This window comes from Amblyomma mixtum, chromosome 4 (genome assembly GCF_055824585.1).
Source record: "Amblyomma mixtum isolate Tamu chromosome 4, ASM5582458v1, whole genome shotgun sequence".
NCBI lineage: Eukaryota > Metazoa > Arthropoda > Arachnida > Ixodida > Ixodidae > Amblyomma > Amblyomma mixtum.
Window position 1 is genome coordinate 155,762,323 of NC_143015.1, and position 21,102 is coordinate 155,783,424.

Genomic DNA, 21,102 nt, shown 5'->3' on the forward strand with positions numbered 1-21,102 from the left:
TTCTATTATTTGCAGTTTTTCTTCTTGGAACGAAAAAAAGGCTTGCAATGCACTGACCCTAGCTACCAGTAATTACGGAAGAAAACTTCTTCATCACAGCGTTGATGTGCTTTGGCGCCTTGTCACTAGATGGCGCTACCGTTCACGTGTGCACCGAGCGTTGTTTTGCTGCTGTTCGCTATCGAGCCCACTGCTGGTTGCAGCAGAAAGTAATTAAGGTGCTTTTTTTGCTCATAGTTTGATATTTTCACAAGAAAGTTTTATTAACTATTGTTATTATAAATTTATTAAAAATCAATGGTGATGATGATAGTATAAGCAGCGCCATCTCGTATGTAGCATTTCAACTAGTTGATCGCGATCGAGTGGATACATGTAGCAGCTGTCCATCTCGATCGCGCTTGAAACTTCAACCGCGCTCGAGACCGATCGCGATCGAAAGTGCCCGTGTGACAGCAGTATTATTGACACATTAGTGTGCTCACAAACACATTAAGCCCCACAGTAATCAAGTGCATTTCTTTCTACCACTAGGGAGGCCCTAGGGATGTATATATATATTGGCTGCGAGTAGACTGAACTTTAACATATTGGATGATTCCTTGCCAGAAGGGCTGTGCTCAGGAATTACAAAAACTGGGCAAAAACAAAGGTTGGCTTACTCTGACTGATACGCTCTAGGAAATTTATTTTATTCATTTATCCAAAAAGTTCACAAATCGTCCTTTGGTGCTAAGAGGGAATACGAAATTCGTCTGACTGTGCCCTGAGCACCACTCATAAACAACATCAGTGAGAACTTGTGGGAAGTTTGCTAAGCATACACATTAATTGAAATGCAAAATACTAGAACTGCTACATTGGCCCTTCTATTACCATATCTTAGGCCTTGATGTAGAAGTAAAACACCTACTGAAATTAAGGCCAACTAAACTTCTTACTTTTTTACCCTGCAGGCCTGATAATTTTCTACATCAGTGCTTCCTCTGAATGTGAACATTACGACAGAAATCTCACTGTTTGGGAGATGAATTAGACAAAGAAGGACATAACATTCCACTAGAAAATATCACAATGAGAAACCCAATACTTTGGGGCTGGCTTGGTGCCTTCTTCAGGAGGTGTGAACAAGGCGACACGGGACGAACTTTTAAGCCTTCGTCCGGTCTACTATTACACTTCCAGGAAAGATGTCGTTGCCGTGTGAGTCACCCGAGTGGGGGCAGGCGGAAGTTATGTCACACATTCCGTATTTCTGGGGTAGCACGGGTTGGAACATTGCGAAGGCTATGTACATATGCAGATGGTAAGGCAACATTGAGACCTCTTCACGTTTCAGGGAGTGTTCTCTATATGCCGGGACTCTACAGCCTGTTGCTTAAAGGATCATTGAGGACAACTACATCGAATCAATGTTCTCAGCAAAACCTACTTCCCTGGCTCTTAGTGGGTATGTTAATGTTTTTCCAGCACCTAAAGATGCATCTAAGGCTGAGAAAACTGAATTTAAGAACTTTCCCGCCCCTCGATTCAAACTTGTTTACGTCTACACCGAAAACGACTGGTTTCCACTGTTTTGAAGTGAATGGCAGCATAGCCTAACCGATGCGATCTGTGTCAAAAATCGGTTTCGTCGCAGTTTACATGTGAAATCAGCCAGTGATGGTGACACCTTTATTTCATTCTCTGGTCTCCTCCAGCTTACAAAAGCTCTGTTTTCAGTGAGAGTCATCTCTTAGTGATTAGAATGTGGTACCCTATCAATGCAGGCCAACCTCATTCTGTCCTCGGAGTTCAGGTTGGACTAAGTGTCCTATCCCAACCCACTTAGGCAACAGCTCTAGAGTCCTGGCATATGCCGAACACACGTGAAAACATGTCCAATTCGAAATCACTTAGGTGACAGCTTCTAGAATCTCGGCATACACATAATATATCTGATAATGCGAATGGGTCTCAAGGTTCCCTACTATCTGTGTGTGTACACAGCCTTCCTTCCCTACCACCGGCAAGCACGCAGCATGCACAAGTAACTCCCACCCGCCTCCACTCAGGTGACCCACACAGCAACGAACCCTGTCCTGGAACTGTGGCGGTAGACCGGACGAAGGCTTAAAGGCACCTCTCTTGTCCCCATCTTGTCACCTCTGAACAATGAGCCAAGCCGGCCCCGAAACATTAGGTTTCTCCCCATGAAACTTTTGTCCGGAGTATTACATACTTTCCTTGTTTGCCGCAACAATGTTCAACGGTGGCAGTTAAAACATCTTAGTCAAGCTCATAAAGAGCTTAAAGATGGCTGCCATCTCAGCACTGTCTATGATTGACTTCAGTTAAATTCAATGGAAAGGCCACTGTCTACAAGTTACAAGTACCCCCCCCCCCCCCCCCCCCCATTCTAATACTATACAGAAAATTTATTCAGCCAGCCCTTTGGCATTCACTGAGAAGTAGGCAAGGATGGAGAAGCCAGCACACCAAGCACGAGTATATCAGATAAACAGCCATGTGGCCGTGCATGAAGACAGCATCAATAAGCATTCACAGAAGCCAAGCAGGTTAGTCGGCACGGCAAACGGCACTGCAAATACCCACTGGGGTGCACAGATTTCACCTGAAACACGCGAAGTTCTAAATGCAAAGGAAAAAAATATAAGCAGAACAATGAATGCATGTTAAATGGCAGTCAGAATTTGACAAGCTACAGCACAACTGCAATAGCTAGCTAGGACTTCTCTCCAATGTATGTATAGCCAATTCAGTACTAGCAAGTTGGTTGGGAATGCCCAGGAACTGTGAAGAAATGCAGCTGAAAAATTTCAAGGTGGTGACATCTCCTACCACAAAAAAATAAAAGCTCTCGGTGGTTTCACTGCTCACAGCAAAGACACATCTGTGCACCCCTGGAGCAACCAAAAAAGATGTGACAGAAAAATGTTTGCCTACCCCAGCCATAATTCCTCGTGTCTAACAGCAGCAGCATAGGACGAGCAGAGGGAAGGCGATGGGAGGGAGGGGGGGATTTGATGACGGATGGTGCCAAGGAATAAGAGAAGATGAGGGGCATCCAGGGAATAAAAGGAGGGAGTAACACCAAGAGTAGATAAGGGGCATCAAGGGAATAAGAGAAAGAAGTAACACCAAGAGAGTAGATGAGGGGCATCAAGGGAGCAAAAGAAGGGAGTGGTACCAAAATAGATGAGGAGTATCCAGGGAATAAAAAGAGGGAGTGGCACCAAGAGAGTAGATGAGGGGCATCAAGGGAATAAAACAAGGGAATGGTACCAAGATAGATGAGGAGCATCCAGGGAATAAAAGAAGGGAGTAACACCAAGAGTAAATAAGGGGCATCAAGGGAGTAAAAGAAGAGAGTGGCACCAAGAGAGTAGATGAGGGGCATCAAGGGAATAAAAGAAGGGAGTGGTACCAAGATAGATGAGGAGCATCCAGGGAGTAAAAGAAGAGAGTGGCACCAAGATAGATGAGGAGCATCCAGGGAATAAAAGAAGGGAGTGGAACCAAGAGAGTAGATTAGGGGCGTCAAGGGAATAAAAGAAGGGAGTGGCACCAAGAGAGTAGATGAGGGGCATCAAGGGAATAAAACAAGGGAATGGTACCAAGATAGATGAGGAGCATCCAGGGAATAAAAGAAGGGAGTAACACCAAGAGTAAATAAGGGGCATCAAGGGAGTAAAAGAAGAGAGTGGCACCAAGAGAGTAGATGAGGGGCATCAAGGGAATAAAAGAAGGGAGTGGTACCAAGATAGATGAGCATCCAGGGAGTAAAAGAACAGAGTGGCACCAAGATAGATGAGGAGCATCCAGGGAATAAAAGAAGGGAGTGGAACCAAGAGAGTAGATTAGGGGCGTCAAGGGAATAAAAGAAGGGAGTGGCACCAAGAGAGTAGATGAGGGGCATCAAGGGAATAAAAGAAGGGGTCAAGGGAGAGTTTTTGAAAAAGGCATGGAGGACGGGAGTCAAGGAAAGGCGCCAGAGAGTTTGCCAGGACAGGACAAAAAGGAAGAGAGAAAGAGAGACATACAGTGAGTTATCAGCACCACATTAAAGACTGAGATGCACACTGGCAGCTTCTTGGCTCTCTTGGTGAAACTCACTTTCTGCTTTGAGTCACCAGTTTGCTAAGCTCTGGAGGTCGTTTTTCCATGGACGCCAATTTATGGATTTGTTTCTAGGCACTGGGTCTGCAAATGATTCCGAAGTGAATATTTCTGACACCCTCTGAAGTATGTTCAGGAGGTTCACAGTGTATTTAGCACTTATCAGAGGCTGATTATGATGACATGACTGGGTCGATGCTGACCATCCCTGTATGTTCATGCTCAACCACACTGTCCACTTGAGCTACAGGCAACGATATACAGGTGCCCTCCACTTCAGCATCAAAGTTTGCACTTCACAAGGCTGTGATTTCAATAAGGAAAGGGTTAGTTAATCTGCCTCTGCCGTTTTCTTCAACCTCCTTCAAAGGCAAAACTCTTTCCCGCTTCAACAAAGAAGTCGAGCAAACAGTTTCGGTTGAAGCTAATTACTACCTCAGCTGAAGAAGCAGTCGATTCCTCGTCAATAAATTTTTGCAAGCAATCATGCAACATTTTAGATGTTTTCTAGATGTTGCTACTCGAAGTCGTCGAAAGTTAAGCTCTTCGAAAGGCTGCGTCATGACACAATGCATGCATGTGGCTGGACTACACACAGAGCACAGTTGTCAGGAAAAACACAATGTGACCCTTTTTTTCTGACCTTTCTGCTTGGTACCCAAATGACATACGCACGAGGTCTTTTTGTTCACACAACACTGCATAAGCCAAACTGCGAAGAGGCAAGGGATAAAAACTGACACAAGAGGAGCTCATATGCAGCACAACGTCGGGCATTAATCTTCGGATTTCCAGAGACAGCAGTTCCTAATGCACGACGTTTACGGCACAAAGCAAACACTGAGAAAAAGAATTCAACACTTTTCGAACTTTTCCCACGGAACAGATGACCCATACCCAGGTAGCACCGAACATTAGAATAGTATTATAAAAATGTTATGTAAGTTGGAGTAATGTTACATGTTGCATTGTAACTTTACATTAACATTAAAAATTAAGATATAACGTTATAAGTTACATAGGAAACGTTACTTTCACATTCTAAACAAACACTGTTTTAATATAATCTTCTAAATTTTATTATAACGTTAGAGTCGCAACTATAAAACAACATTGCAAATATATTTCGAACACGGATTTCCAGACATTTTCTCACTGTTGTTAGAGTAAAGGTGCTTTTCAACTAACAGTACCTTGTGACCACATCTCTTAGATAGTACTCGCCATAGATTACATGAAGAGCCCCATTATTTTGTCACAAAACTTTAGTTATTACCCATTCCCCACTGTCACTCATGGGCATGGGCGTCCGGAAGGGGGGGCAAGGGGGGGCGGTTGCCCCCCCTTGGAATTACGGATATTATTTATGCCCTACCAGAAAACAACTACAAACCTACCGCCTCCCTCATCCCCAGACATCGGGTGCACCCCCCTGGAAAAAGTTCTGCGGACGCCCTTGCTCATGGGACATCCCGCAGTAGCGAGTATATAAGCTCGGCAGCATGATATCCGTTTGGAGGTGAGTGAATACGAGTTGCTGTGCTGTAGTGTTGCATGGTTCTTGCAAAGTGTTGTAAGTTGTGTGCCGTCACCACTGGCAGGCCTGCATGCCTGTGCGGGGCTGCTTTACCATTTTTCGAGAAAGTTCCATTTATGTTGTTTACATGTTTCATGAATGTTTGGGGAAGGTTATTCGAACACTTATATGTAACATTACAAAAACATTAGAAAAAAAGGACCATTAAGCACATTGAAATAACATTTGAGCATAACAAAAATGTAACATTATTGGAATGTTTCGGTGCTACCTGGGTATGTACCTCACGTCTTAGGCCTATCTGGGCAAAGCTGTTGTTTGGGCAGCCGCTTATCCCACAGAAAACTTCTTGCACCGCTATTGCCGTAAAAACAGAAAGCCAACTTGTTGGTTGGTTGGTTTATGGGGTTTAACGTCCCAAAGCAACTAAGGCTACGAGAGATGCCATAGTGGAGGGCTCCGGAAATTTCGACCACCTGGGGTTCTTTAACGTGCACTGACATCGCACAGTACACGGGCCTCTAGAATTTCTCCTCCAAAGAAATTCAACCGCCGCGGCCGGGATCGAACCCGCGTCTTTCGGGTCAGCAGCCGAGCACCATAACAGCTGAGCCACCGCGGCGGCTGAAAGCCAACTTGTGAGCTCCTAATCCAGAACTAGGACACACAAGGCAACCAAATGTGCTGCTCATAGCGAAGGAACGGGCACAGAAAAATAACTTCCTCTCTAATTTGTCACCAAAAATATGTGCAACTATGTCATATTTGTAACAAGCATCTTAACGGAACCATCTGATGCACAGTACTGGAATTTGACCACGTCAGCTTAAAACTCGGACGAGACATTAAAAGGCTGAAACTTGAGCTAGACAGCTTTAACTTTTTCCATGAACAGATGCTATGAAGTAACCAGAGAAGACAGAGACATAAGGACATGCACACTGTGTCCCCTGTCTTTCCATCCATTTTTCTCGCTAGCCTGTAGTGCCTGCCGCTGTGCAAAATACTGTCCGTTAGCAATGTGTTTTTCATGGGCTTTCCTGATGTCCAAGTTCAGCTTAGCATCAAATTTGAGTGCGACATATCCTCATTGAATAGCCTCGGCCAACATAGCACTACACAAATATGACTTAGCTACGCATTTTCTAAAGTTGAAGATTTAGTTTCAACAGTTGAAGCAGCGATTTCAATTCGACCACTTTGAACTGCCGCCGCGGTGGCTCAGTGGTTATGGTGCTCGGCTGCTGACCCGAAAGACGCGGGTTCGATCCCGGCCGCGGTGGCTAGAATTTCTTTAGAGGATAAATTCTAGAGGCCCGTGTACTGTGCAATGTCAGTGCACGTTAAAGAACCCCAGGTGGTAGAAATTTCCGGAGCCCTCCACTACGGCGCCTCTCATAGCCTCAGTCGCTTTGGGACGTTAAGGGGGGATGAGGGTCTTGAAAACTTGTTTTTTATTTTTCAACATAACTTATTGAAACTTAGCACGCAGGTGTATCACAGAATGCTGATTTCAAATATGCATTTAGATTTCAAATATCTCACCTGGAAGAAAATTTATCGCAAAATAACATTCAAATTAGGCAATTTCTTACGGGCCTTTATAGTAATTTATCAGTTAAAGAATGGTTTTTTAAGAACAAATAGACATTTGCAAAGGCCCAAAGCACATGCTAACGCTTTCTTTTTTCCTTTAAACATGATATATGAGCAATTAGGCGATGTGTGGGCTAATTACCGCCACGTCATTTTTTCTTTCCAACTTTGTTGTTTATTTATGATCAACAAAATTAGTTTGTAGACATTCTGTTAGCTTTAGGATGTGCTTTGGGCCTTTGCAAATGTCTGCTTATTCTTTAAAAATGTTTATTTAACTGATAAATTACTAAAAAGGCCCGTAAGAAATGACCTAATTAGGATATTTTATTTTGGCATATATTTCCTTCCAGCTGAGATATTTGAAATCTAAATGCATATTTGAAATCAGCATTCAATGATACACCCAGGTGCTGAGTTTCAAAAAGATATGTTAACAAATAAAAAAAAAGTTTTCAAGACCCTCATCCCCCCTTAAACCCCCTAAACCAAACCAAACCACTTTGAACCTGTCAAATGATTAGCCAGCCTGCAGTGGGAAAAGTGTGCGCTAGGTTGAATAAAGCGGCGGCCGCTTCTTTGTTTTTGGCACGGCAGCAGAGAAAACATGTATGTACATGCTCTTCTGATTTAGGAACTCAGGTTCCCAGGCTTGTGTCCAGATTTGCCGAACCACTAAGTTCACACCTGTTACAAAAAACTTTCTGTAGAGCAACCTTTACTGCTATGTTTGATACAGCTTCGTTAAGCCTTGCTCAGCAAAACCCAATGAATACCGCGTCCAGGCATTCAATTCACGCATGCAGAATGAAAGGGGCACAAATCGGGTCGACCAAACTGACCGAACACTTGTCGCGGGAAGTCTGCACGCAGCCCGAGCGGTCGTTGCGGACGCAGCAGGCCGTGTTGCGTTCTTTCCGTCGGTCCTTGGCTATGCTGTCGTGGATGCGACGGTCCTTCCTCATGCACGGCGTGAACTTGGCCCCTAGGTGAACCAGGTCAGCCTGCAAGCATCATTCGCCACGTGTTAGACGTCAGGGCGGGTCCATTAACGGGCTTGAAGCAACTTCTGACAGAAAGTCTACCATATTTCATTGTTTCTGAAAAAATTAACTTCTCCTACAGCACCAGTACAATTCCACAAGGAACAAGGCCTGCGTAGCATGTGCATCCAGCATCAAAAGTTCATGGAACATGACCTTGGCAAAGAAATTTAATTCCTTTGCTTGCAGGGTGCATTGCTTGAAACTGAATGATCTGTAGTGCATTTCACATTCCAAAAATTAAGCTCTGCATATATGCTAAAGGTTTCATAAAAAAAAGGCGATCAAATTAGATTTCTTTCGCCAATCTTGCATTCCATAAACTTCTGACTGCGAAGGTACCATGCTCCAGATGTATGGTAAATCATACACAGTTGAGCTGACTATTTGATCTTCCTTTCAAATGACTAAAAATAGAAGCAACTGAAGTGAGTAATAAGAAAACAAATTATAAAAAATTTTTCAAAAATTGTATTCTTCTGATACAAAAAGATTACTGTAAATAAAAGTGTCAAATGCCCCTAATTTGAGAGATATGCTGAGAAAGGGACAATGGTACAGAAACTACAGTAGCGCTTAACATCACTTTCCACTTACAGTGAATTGGCCAAAGATTGACAAGTTAGAATAAAATTTCTAAAAACTTGTTCGCAAAGACTTTCTCATCCTCAAAACCTGTGCATCCGGCCACACAATGACAGGGTGTGCGATGCATGCACACACAGGGAAACTGAACAGGCGCGAAATCGAGAGGACACTCACCGCTCTGGGCCCTATCCAGAAGTTGTCTGGCTCGTAGAAATCTACCTGCTGCAGCGTCAGCGTTGTCACCATCACCTGTGGGGCAGCAATGTCACACAAGTTAGGTGCCGTAAGGCCGCTATGGGTGTCTGCAGCGTGGGTGCTAAAGAAAAAGAAGGAAAAGATTGACCTAGAACACACTCAAAAGCGTATGCCTCTGTGAGCGCGTCCCAGCGCATGGCATGCTGGCAATGAGCTGCTCACTGGGTGCCAGCAGGTCATCATCATCGCCAGCAGCCTGACCACTCCCACTGCAGGGCAAAGGCCTCTCCAATTAACCCTGTCCTTCGCCAGCTGCGGCCACCGTATCCCCGCAAACTTCTTAATCTCATCCGCCCACCTAACTTCCTGCCGTCCCCTGCTACGCTTGCCTTCTCTTGGAATCCACTCCGTTACCCTTAAGGACCAGCGGTTATCTTGCCTTCGCATTACATGCCCTGCCTAAAGCCCACTTCTTCCTCTTGATTTCAACTAAGATGTCATCAACCCATGTCTGTCCCCTCACCCACTCCGCCCGCTTCTGATCTCTTAACGTTACACCTATCATTTTCCTTTCCATAGCTCACCGCATTGTCCTTAAGCTGAAGCCTCTTTGTTAGCCTCCACGTTTTTGCCCCATAGGTGAGTACCGGTAGGATACAGCTGTTGTAGACTTTTCTTTTGAGGGATATTGGTAAACTGCCATTCAGGTCGTGCATTGCAAATAGCCGCTGCCTATAGCAAGAGTTCTCGTCCTCTTTGATAATAATACGCTAAAAACAGAATAACTTCTCAATAAAATGCCTTGGACATCGATGTTAGCGAAGTAGGCCAGAAAAGGAACACCGCTAACCTTCGGTCAGCTACACTGACTTCACCGCAAAACAAGTAGCACACAGAATGCTGACTTTTCTGCATGCCTGCGATGTCACGTGGACGAATTGGTACTTCGGACTGGACAGCTGGATAGCCATCTCCAACTACACTCCACATTCCTTCTCATGCAGTTTTGCAGCACCTTCAGGTGGCTAGCAAAACCAGTGCATGTCCAAGGCCGCACAGCTGAAGCAGCTCCGTATGCGAAAAGGGATTGTAAGAAAACCACGAGGAGAAGCACCACTTGCAAGGGTGCAGCTCACTGTTCGATATCTCGAATGGCCTACTGAACAGGAGTTAGATAAACGTGAACAACAGTGCCCCTCACTGGCATGAGATTTTTCATGGGGATGTTTTGCACTGTTCGATCTAAACAACAATTCTACATGTTTGAGACTGACTGTACTCTATCATTTGCAAGGCATATTTTATTTTTCAGTTTCTTAGATCGTACTTGTGCAATAATTCACTTTTTTTTTTTTCTCACATGGCCACTCTGTTTATGCGTGCCTCTCCTCTTCCCTCTCCTAAGCTAGCTCCACTGGTTGAAAACAAACCGCCGACTTGTACTGCGAATGTGCAGTTCGTGTCGGCGAGAGGCACAAGCGACGGATGGCGACAGTTGGTGAATCGCGGAAGCATATAGCACCAGCAGCACCCCTGTATGTTTCGTTTTAAACCAGTTTTCTCCGTAGCAGACTAAATTTTGCGCATTCCCCAGAGGACGGTACATCTCATGAAAAAAGCAAATACAGTCGACGACCGAAAATTCGGACGCCTGATTTTTCGGACATGCTTGATTATTCGGACTTTTTCGCGGCACCACAACATGGCCCATAGAGCCAATGTGTAAGAGCGTTTGAAATTTCGGACGCACCGCAACTGACCACTCGATTTTTCGGACCTCGTTCGCACTCGCCGCCAGTACCCAAGCCGCCATATAATGTGTACAGTGGAACCTCATTAATTCAAACTGCAGGAGAGATCGAAAACTTGATCAAACAAAATGAAATTCAAGCTAAAAGGGAGCCTCTTAACTTGCGACGCTGAAATTCTGCGCGAGTCGGCACATTGCGCTCGCGTGTTTTCGAATTCGTACTGTCCTTGAATGTCTTCCGCCGCACGAACTTGAACCGTAGTCTGAGTTCACGGAACTCATCTGTGCCGCGTCTTTAGTCCCGAACACGGAACGCGAATACGATCGCGGAGGCTACGCGCACGCCGTGGCCTCCGCGATCGAAGCGCGCGGCGCGCCGCCGGATCTTATCGCGGCCGCGATCTGCTCCAGCGCTGCGCCGTTCGCGGAGGCCACGCGCGCGCACCGGAGCTTCCAAGTGCCGTCTATGGATGGCGCCGTGATCATTATCATCAACATTTTTCTCGGTCGCGATTTTCCGCTGTTCACATCGGCATCAGTATCGCCAGCTCCAGCCTTTCGTGGCGTGTCAGCATGCGTGTTAGCGCATTCGCCGTGATAGTGGCTTTCGCGTGCTGCCGCCAAGCTTCACAGTTTTAGCGCGATGGGCAAGCACCTTAAGCTACACGGCTGAGAGTTAGCTCTCGAACGCGGTCGGTAAGCGTGCGAAGGGCGGGAAATTCGACGTGGCCGAGAAGTGCGTCCGATGATGGTGCAACCAAAAGAGAAACACAAGCTGCAACAAGCGCGCTTTCCGAGGCAAGCCGCGCGAGTTTCCTGAAGTGGAAGAAGAGCTGCTCCTCTATGTGATGGAATTTCGGAACAACGGCTACACGTTGACAGCGGACATGCTGCGCGGCTTCTTTTGGCATGAGCGTGCACCAGAGCGCAGCACCAGCTCAGGAGTCTAAATACTTCGCGAGTGACGATTGAACGTAGAATAAATGTCGCTCATTCCCTGGTTGGTGTGTTTTTACTTAAAAAAATTTTTTTCTTCGCATATCGCGTGTATGGGCCGCACCCCGAAAATTGGCCCTCGAATCTGGAAAAAAAAAAGTGCGGCCCTTATACGCGTTTATACGGTATTTCGCGCGGCGAAATATAGTCATGAGGAGCTTTAGAATATGTGCAATACAATTGGCCGCTTTCTCCGGCATAGTGGTAATAAGTTTGTGATTTTTTCGGTGAAATTTGATTTTCCGGACTGCCCGATTTTTCGGTCGTTTTCGCGGCCCCTAGAGAGTCCGAAAAATCGGTCGTCGACTGTAGTTACCATTCGGGCAAAATCTGTAGTGACAGTGGCGCCACAAGTGACTGGTGAGAGACTACTGAACTTCTGGACAGTGATCAACTTCGCCATGTAACAGCGACACAACTCCAAGTTCTTTCAAGTTTGAGGATCCTGAAGGCACTGTGCTTGATGCCGATTCAAAAAGATCATGTGTAATGGGTACACAAAGGAAATGGGGGAGAGAAGGAAAAAAAGATCTAAATGGAAAGTCTCACCAAGCTCGTCCTCTGTGTCTTGTGAAAGCCAATGGGACCAAAGCCGTACACAGCCAGGGAGATGATGGTGATGAGCACTTGGACTGTGGTCACCCAGTAGGTGAAGTAGGGTCTGGACAGGTTTGGGAGAACAACGCACTTGAAGCAGCTCTGTGCTCAAAGCAACACTCTTTTAGAATTCTTTTTTGTTGCCGTTCAAATTTGCCCCATTCACTTGCATAAAGAACGCATCCGCTACTTGTTCACCAAGAAATATAAACTTTTGCTAACACATTGCCCTACGTGATGACTGCGCCACCCCAGTTTTCGTAAAAAAAAAAAAAGCATCTGTTATTTATTTATTTATTTATTTACAGAATACCTGCGTCGCCTCGAAGGCATTATCGCAGGAGAGACAGTTTCGAAACAACGTATTCATTTTCACACAAAAAGCAACAAGAACATTAAGCGAAGTTAACATCAAAGTAAAACAAAACAATAAGTGAACATTATTCAAGGTAACAAATCTTGAACAATAGTTATGCTAGTAAATAAGGTATTTCCATCCCCTTCTTAAACTTCATTGGGTCCTGAATGTGCCTTAAATTAACAGCTGAACAAGTAAGGAGCCTTAGTGGCTTCAGACCAAACGAGCTGTATACGCTGTCACGTAAAAGATTTCACGATGTCACACAAGTAAAAAACAAAAGAGAGAGAGTACAGAGAGGAAAAAATAAAAGCAAAACAAAAACTGGCCTTCTCACTAGGACACTAGAAGATACAACAGCTCTCCTTAAATTAGTGATAAATTAATTATGGTTAATGGGGGTTTAACATCCAAAAGAGACTTAGGCTATGAGAGACGCCATAGTGAAGGGCTCCGGAAATTTCGACCACCTGGGGTTCTTCAGCGTGCACTGACATCGCACAGTACACGGGCCTCTAGCATTTCGCCTCCATCGAAACTCGACTGCCGTGGCCGAGATCAGACCCACGCCTTTCAGGCCAGCAGCCGAGCGCCAAAACCACTGAGCCACCGCGGCGGCTTTAAATTAATTACGTATACCTTCAAGTGCACTTCCTCTAATGTAATTGATCCCACTCTTCTTTTTATTTCTACCATGTACACAATTCACTGATTACATTTACTATTACCCGCAAGGCATGCGTACCACCCTTTTCCTATATTTATAACTGTTATAACTGAAACATGGTAAATGGTACGGTACGCACAAAACCATCCACCAACCCTCTTCCGTTGCTAAACCGAGTCATGAGCGAAACAAAGACAACAACAGCAAGGAAATAAAACAATGTGATCAGAGAGGCTGGCGTACCTGTGGTCCTCGATGTCCTCCAGCTGCTGTCGTACGTCGCGCGTGATGCGGTCCCGTCGGAAGCTCCTCTGCAGCAACCTCCCCATCACGCCCATCCCATACTGGCGCCGGTCAGAGTTCTCCAGGCACCAGTCGAGCACCTGGAGACGACAGTTACACCTGCCTGTCAACACTGTCACCAGAAACAGCAGCGAGCACTAAATGCCACACCACGCTGAGAAGCTCTGCCGCAGCACACGAGATCGTACTGCTACGGCAAAGGTGCAATGCAAGCGATACCATGTAAACCAGCACTTGTAAACACACCCAGAACATTTCCTGAAAACAAGATGTGATTTCACGATGCTTTACTTACTGAGGAACAATTATGATGGTTCAGCCACTTTTCACTAGGCAACTTTTTAAGATGGAAGCCTTTAATGCCTCATCGTTGTAAGCAGGGGTTGTCGACAGAAATGTCATGCTTTTCAATTGGTCGAAATGGTCGTGACGTCACAGTGCGCGAATTTCAAATGGGGCCAATTGTACTTTGGCTAGTAACCATGCAACCAATTAAAGGGATCGTATAGTGAAGCTCCAGGTAAGTGGGACTGAGTTTAGTCAATTGCTTAATTAACCAATTAGCCTAATTAACCTTTTTAGTCAGACCAGATAAATAAATAAAACCGAGTAGGAAATTGGTCGAGTTGGGGAATCGAACCAGGGTCTTCAGAGTTAGAGGCAAGCAGGCTAACCACTCCGCCATGCCAGCTCAATGGTTTGGAATGAAGAAAGGCGCATGTGTCTTCCTTCACTCCCATCTTCCTCCCTTCCCTTCCAGCGAGGTTTAGGTGTCCACTGAGATATGCAAGACAGATACATTTCCTTTCCTCAAAAACCAATTTACCAAGTGAGGCATAGAGCCAAAGGGGTGTTCTGAGGATTCCCTTGCAGCATTGCAAACCCTGTCCATTCCACTCTTAGAGGCGAAGCTTAACATCTAAACCACACATCAGTGACACAAGCAGCAACACCGCGCTTAAGGCTTCCGCCTCACCACACTTTAGGTCAACAAAGTGCCCCCTTGAATTTTTTTAATTATTTCTTTGCATGAACCCTGCACTACTGAGTTGCTCTTTATTCAATTACTGCAGTATATTTAGGATACACCACTCAGACTTAATGCCTTTCACTCGTCAATGCTTTGCACCCGGGAGTGCGAGGCACTGCAAATAAATAAATAGCAATAACCAACTCGTCTTGTAATTGCATCATCTCATCCCAATCCTTTCTTTCAGCGAAGAAAAAAGGCTGCACGCGTCATGTCCCATGTCCCACAATGCTTTGAAGCTGTTACCAAGTGATGCCGATTTTTAATGGTGCAAGGAAGCTTGGCCAAAGAACACCAAGAATAATAAGTAATTGGTCTGCACGAAGTAAGATGAAGGACCCATTTTCCATGAATTTCGCCCCACAAGATAGTTAGTTATATGGGGTTTTATGGCACATAAGCAACTAGGGCTATCATGTGCCAAACACAAGGTTAGATGATGTTATGTCAAGTGTACAGAGGTTACATTATAATAGATTTAAAACAATGGCTTTCTTTAGAAACTTACAAACAAGTGAAAATTCGACAAGTGTTTGCTCGCCTAAAAGCAATGCGGAATGAAATGGAATGTGTTCATTGTAAAATACCGTAAAAAATTTTTTTCTAAGTTTTTCGAGATGCGAACAAGAAATTAAAATGTGATTTACTGTGAGCTCCTCACCACACATTTCGCACACAGGTTTGTCTTTTTTTGTTAATAAGAAGTTATGGGTGATGTGTGTGTGACCTATGCGTAAACGACATAAAATTCAGCGGCCCCACAAGAGCCGCTGAAAGCCTGCTCCAAATGAAAAACCTGCCAGATACCCGATAGCACTAGGGATCGAACCCAAACCGTACAAGACGGATGCTCAAAAACGCACCACGCCACCACCGCGGTAAGCTGTCAGGGAATTGTTCCGCACCTTGTCTCCAATGCGGTTCATCCCGACAGAGAGGCGGCCATCCGTGACATCCTCGTGGACCGAGGCGGGCCTCTTCCATCGGGTGGACTCCTTCCGCCGGCCTGGCAGAGCCGCGGCCGTTGCCATCAACGGGTGGACGGCCGAGTGCGATGGAGGTTCCATGGGCGTGCGGGGTGCCGGCCAGACGGGCGCGGCCGCCACGACCGACGCTGACGGAGTGGCGCTCGGCGTCTTGTCAAAGAATACGTCGTCTACCAGCTCGTCCAATGGAGGAGGTAGCTGCATCAGAAACAGGGGTTGGAGATGATGAGATTAGATTACATGTTTGTTTCCTGTTATCACGAAAGCAGCTCAATATAAGAGTGAAATAAAATTTAACTTAGAGATAAGCGCGGAGGTAAAGGCAGGAAAGAGATAAGAAGCCATATATATATATTGAGAGATTTGAGCCCTTTTACAAGGTAAACAACAATGCAGTTACAAGGCATACAATAACATGACAGAAATATTAGAGCAATTAGCTCTAATATTCTTACAAATTCCTGCAGAAACAAAATATAGAAAGGGAGCAAAATGTGACTGCAACCAACACCATGAACAAAAAAATTATTTATCTTCGCATCACAAATAAAATTAACCCAAACAAGTAAACAATGACATACAAGGCATAAAAGATGGGTTAAAATGCATAGCTCATTCAAGAGGGGATGATCTGTAATTGGACTTGCTTACATTTGTGGAACATTTTTCAGCACTACAGATTATATAATTTCTACAATCTCAGTAATACCCCATAGTTAATTACAAAATGTAATTTAGTTTTGTTAATGTGAAACTTTACTGAGTCAGAGTGGGCTTCCCAGTGAAAGAAATCATCATCACTCTAGTCAGTGAAAGTGAGATGACAGTCCACGAATGTGCTGCATGTCGCAAAACCACATCATTTGCAGGAGGCTCGAAACATTAAAGATCCGACATCGCGATCTAGAAAGGAATTAAAAAAAAAAGATGTTTTTCTTAGTTCATCACTTGTCGGCAGATTTCGTGCTGCAATCCATAAACAGGGACTCTGCATCAACTGCTGCAGCGAAAAAGCATAGAATGAATAATATGGCATGTGAGGTTTGATGTTCCGAAGTTGCATGTTGGCTATGAGAGACCATAAGGTACCGTATTTTCCGGTGTATAAGACGCACCCTTGTGTAAGACGCACCTGCCATATATGCAAGCTGTCACTGAAAAAGTTCATATATAAGACGCACCCGTGTATAAGACGCACCCCAGTTTACCCAGTTAGGCTAGTGAGGCTTAATTAAACACGCTTGCGTGACTATCGCGAAATGCACCGTACCTGTGAGCAATTCTTAAGCAACGCTAAGTGATCGAAAAAGGCAACACTCACGCCATACCCATCCACGTTTTAGCAAAAAAGAAAGAAAAAATGATACAGCTCCCCATATGTCCATAACAACATTTTATTTCTACTTGAAACCTTCGAAGTCTTCATCTTCAGATGCGCTATCAAAAGGTTCACCCATTTCTAGAAGCAACTCGGCTGAAACATGCACTACGTACACGGAGCAAAAAAAGTTGCAAAGGGTGACTAAAAAAGAACGCCGGCTTGTCTTGACAATGGCGAGAAGTGCGATTGTCACCATCTTTTGGGGCTTCTCATTACAGTGGAACCTCGATTATACGACGTTCAGGGGACCGCGCGAAACCGTCGTATAATCCGGGTGTCGTATAATCGAAAATCAAAGAATGCGGCCAGTGGCGCTCGGCCTTGCGCCGAAAACTGTTGACCGGCTTCAAGCCCGCGGCAAGTACGCCAATCAGATTAAAAAAGACAAAACCCAGCATTTGTTTGAAACAGATTTGCAAAAAAATCTTTATTACCGTTTAAAAAAAAATCGGTAATTTTTTTTTTGCACCTTTGCCCAACCTCGGCGCATCAACTTTCTTTCAAGGGCTGCCACGTCCAGCAGTAGGTCGCCAACATCGTCGCGCGCGCAAGCAAAGCGCCGGATGTTTTCGACGCTCTGCAACACGTCTGCGTAACTAGGAATGGGAGCCCAAACCTCTGCATCGTTGTCCACTTCCTCTTCGTCGGAAGTTTTATCGTGGGGCACAAGCATCCATTACTTCCATTACAAAAAGCGCCGTGGAAGCCGCTGTCCTCGCTTGGGCGAGCGCGGCCTCGCCCGCTTATCTGTTTTTTTTATCAGCGTCGGCTCCTGCGGACGCATCTGTTGCTGCGACACACGTCTTATCTTTTCTCTTTATCTTTCCTCTGATCTTTTAACTCTCCTCGGCAGCGGTGGCTTGGCTCACGCCAGTAGGCGGGCCCGTGCGCTTTCCTTTTCATCCTTCTCTCAGTCGCAACAACAACACGCAGGCCGCGCCTCCTTGGGCTCCGACTGCACAGGCTCGACGAAAAAGAGAGCAAGTACACTTGGCGGCCTCAGCAACGCTCTCTTCCGCGCAAAAACGGGGGTGCTTAGATTCGCATGCAAAGTTTTTTTTTTTTTCAGAAATTTTTTTCCGAAAATAGGGGGGGTGCTTAGAATCGCGAAAATACGGTACATCCCGGCCTGCGTTTGCTGACGACCTTTTTTGACGGACGGTACGAGCCAGCCGTCATACGAAGCGGGGTCCTTCTAAAATTTGCGTCGTATAACTGAGGTTTTTAATGCATTGTCTCTATGGGGGTTTTGCCGGGACCGCACAAATTCGTCGTAAAATGCGGGTCGTCGCATGACCGGGGGACGTATAATCGAGGTTCCACTGTACTTTTGCTTGGGGCCTCCGAAACAGCCACGCGTTTGCGATCCCGGAAGTTGTCATCCCCGCCGTTTCATGATAAAGATCACCTAGAATGTTGCGCACGGCGGTCCCGGTATTGAAGTATTAACCGTGTTACAACGGCGTTATTGGTAGTGATATTTTTTAGGTGAAAAAAGCTTGAGCATGAACCGGAGTAATCGATGAACTCGCAAAAAAAAGATGAAAAATTCGCATATAAGACGCACCCTTGTATAGGACGCACCAGCAAGATTTTCGAAAAAAAGCCGCGTGTTATACACCGGAAAATATGGTAGAAGGCTCCACATTAATTTTGACCATCTGGGGTTCTTTAATGTGCACCTGCATCGTATGGCACCTGGGATGCATATCCCGCATTGTACCTCTATCAAAATACGGCGGCCGTTGATATTCGATAGCGCAACCTCAGGTTCAGCAGTCAAACGTCAAAGCCGCTAAACCAATGTGGCCAAAATGCAATCAACTCTATAACGATGATGATGTGGCTTTTCTCAACATGATGACGCACCATGCCCGCAGAGAAAACGGACAAACCTGAGACAGGCTGCCGTCCTCGGGCACAGCTGCGGGGATGTTGACGTCCTCCGTTGAAGGCATGAAGCTGCGCCGAGAACCGCGCCTTGTCAGCTGCGCTCCGCCCGAAAGCCGCTTCCGCACCTCCTAGAAGAAGACAATGCACCGTGAGCACGCTTGGTGAATAGTGACAAGGCACACCATTCCCAAAACTAAAAAACATTCAAAACGAATGGCAGGGGACCAGGTTCACTCTGTCTCGACCATTACTACGAGGTACTAGCCCATGGTGTCCTTCTACTTTACCTAATATGGCAATGGCATGCCTCTTCTAATGAGCTTTATTTTACGGATCTCACCATGGGGCTTCTCAAACGAGGTCAACGGGCCGTGCAGTAGTGAAAGTGCAGGAAGTGTTAGCAACTAAGCAGCCGCCACTTCTATGTCAGATCTGCGACCAATGACAACTCTCGTCGAATCGTTTAACTGAACCGTAGCCTAGTGCACCAAATAATTTTTTTCCTTAATCCTCTTTTTACTTTCTTTTCAACAATTTCACTCCTAAAAGCCTAGGGTAAGTCAACTGCAACCAATTCACACCAAGAGGGGTTATCCAGTGATTTTAAAAGCGTTAGCTCTTACTCATCATGTATCGAGATTTCATGGGGTCTGCTACCAGCCTGAGATCACAGCGCCATCTGTGGCAGCAACTAGAAAACAGCACATCTCGCACTGAGACTTGTAGCGCCATCTACAATGGCACAGTATAAACAACCACCTGCCGCGTGTCAATGATGACGTCAGGGTCCAATATGGTGGATAGAGGTGAAACTATGCGAGCACGCTTCCTACAGCTAATGCTCGTTACTTAAGAGGGTTCACCAGTGGCAGTGTCCATAGGAAATACATGGGAACTTTCAGAAGCTATACCGTGTCTAAATATGTCTCGATTTTCATGAGGTTTGTGGCAGCGTTTTCTTCTTGAATGAATAAAGGAAATGTTGCGGGCAGATTTTATTGTTTAAGTTTCACTTTTTTACCAATTAGACGCAAAGTTCCAGAAAAATGGTGCTTTTAGATATGTAGGTCTTTCATGTCATCTCGTGAAAAAACCAAGCCAAAAATCAAAATTTCGTCCGCAACATTTCCTCCCTTTTTCTTTCTTGATTGTTAAGACACGATTTTTATCCATATCGAAGTTAGTGTTAGCCTTTTACAGGCTCTGAAAGTTGTGTATGTATTTTCTGAGGGGATTTGAATTTCGCGCCAAAATTTACTAGCGCGGCGTGGCTCCATCTGGCGACAGAATATTTTGTCGCTACTGCACTCTACCACCAACTTCTTGCTTGTCTGTGTTCGTGCGCATGCGTTTTTCTTAGAACCCGGACGAACTTCATTTCTTTCTTTCCTTTTTTCTTGCTTGGGCTGTATTTCTAAAAGATTCCTGCTTTTCTTTTTTTCTCGAGCTGGTGGTGCTAAAAAAAAGTGAGATGCAAGGCCACACCTACAAGCTACCCCCCCCCCCCCCCCCCCCCCCCCACACACACACACACAGTAAGGCACTGTTTGCACCAAAACGCAGGTGTGTCGAGTTATCCGGCCAAAAACCGGTTACTGGGTTCATGTAAACGCGCCGTGTCGGGTCAGGAGTCGGGACCAGTCAACTCCGCGCAAAGGGGTAGGTTGACTCAACTCCTCCCTGCCCCGATGTGCTTGTAAACGCTGTCGAGCCGAAAAAACGGAGGGGAAAGGATAAGCGCGAAATTGTTTTTGCTTGCGCCGTCGCATCTCCGAAGCAGCGGTGGCGTGCCTCAATCTTGGATATGTTACCACTGCTCGCTTGCAATGCGAGGCTCGAAGCTTGGTGTCGCTGCAGTTGAACCGGTCTTCACTCGCTAAAATCGAGTTTATGCAAACACGCGACGTCTGGTCCTTCTTTTTACTTTCTTATTACCAAAAATTTCAGGGGGCACTTTGACTGTCTAAAGTGGGTAGAGGCGGAAGCGTTTTCCGCACCACCTTCGCTGTTTCTGTGGCACCGGTGGCGTCACATATAATTGAGTACTAATTACTAAGTGATGA

At 45.5% G+C, this 21,102-nt stretch overlaps 1 protein-coding gene across 2 annotated transcripts in view; it reads right to left on the bottom strand.

Annotated features, from left to right (window-relative positions):
* Positions 1–21,102, bottom strand: part of rho-5 (rhomboid-5) — a 59,833-nt gene that overhangs the window by 11,923 nt on the left and 26,808 nt on the right. The window contains exons 5-11 of one of the 2 annotated variants that reach the window (XM_089541006.1): positions 19,042–19,167; positions 15,685–15,963; positions 13,690–13,829; positions 12,374–12,485; positions 9,058–9,132; positions 8,095–8,256; positions 2,947–2,967 (exon numbers count right to left, since the gene is read on the bottom strand). In XM_089541006.1, coding sequence (XP_089397132.1) covers positions 2,947–2,967; positions 8,095–8,256; positions 9,058–9,132; positions 12,374–12,485; positions 13,690–13,829; positions 15,685–15,963; positions 19,042–19,167 — 915 coding nt within the window. The remainder of the gene's footprint in view (positions 1–2,946; positions 2,968–8,094; positions 8,257–9,057; positions 9,133–12,373; positions 12,486–13,689; positions 13,830–15,684; positions 15,964–19,041; positions 19,168–21,102) is intronic. The other variant, XM_089541007.1, reaches the window with a different exon arrangement.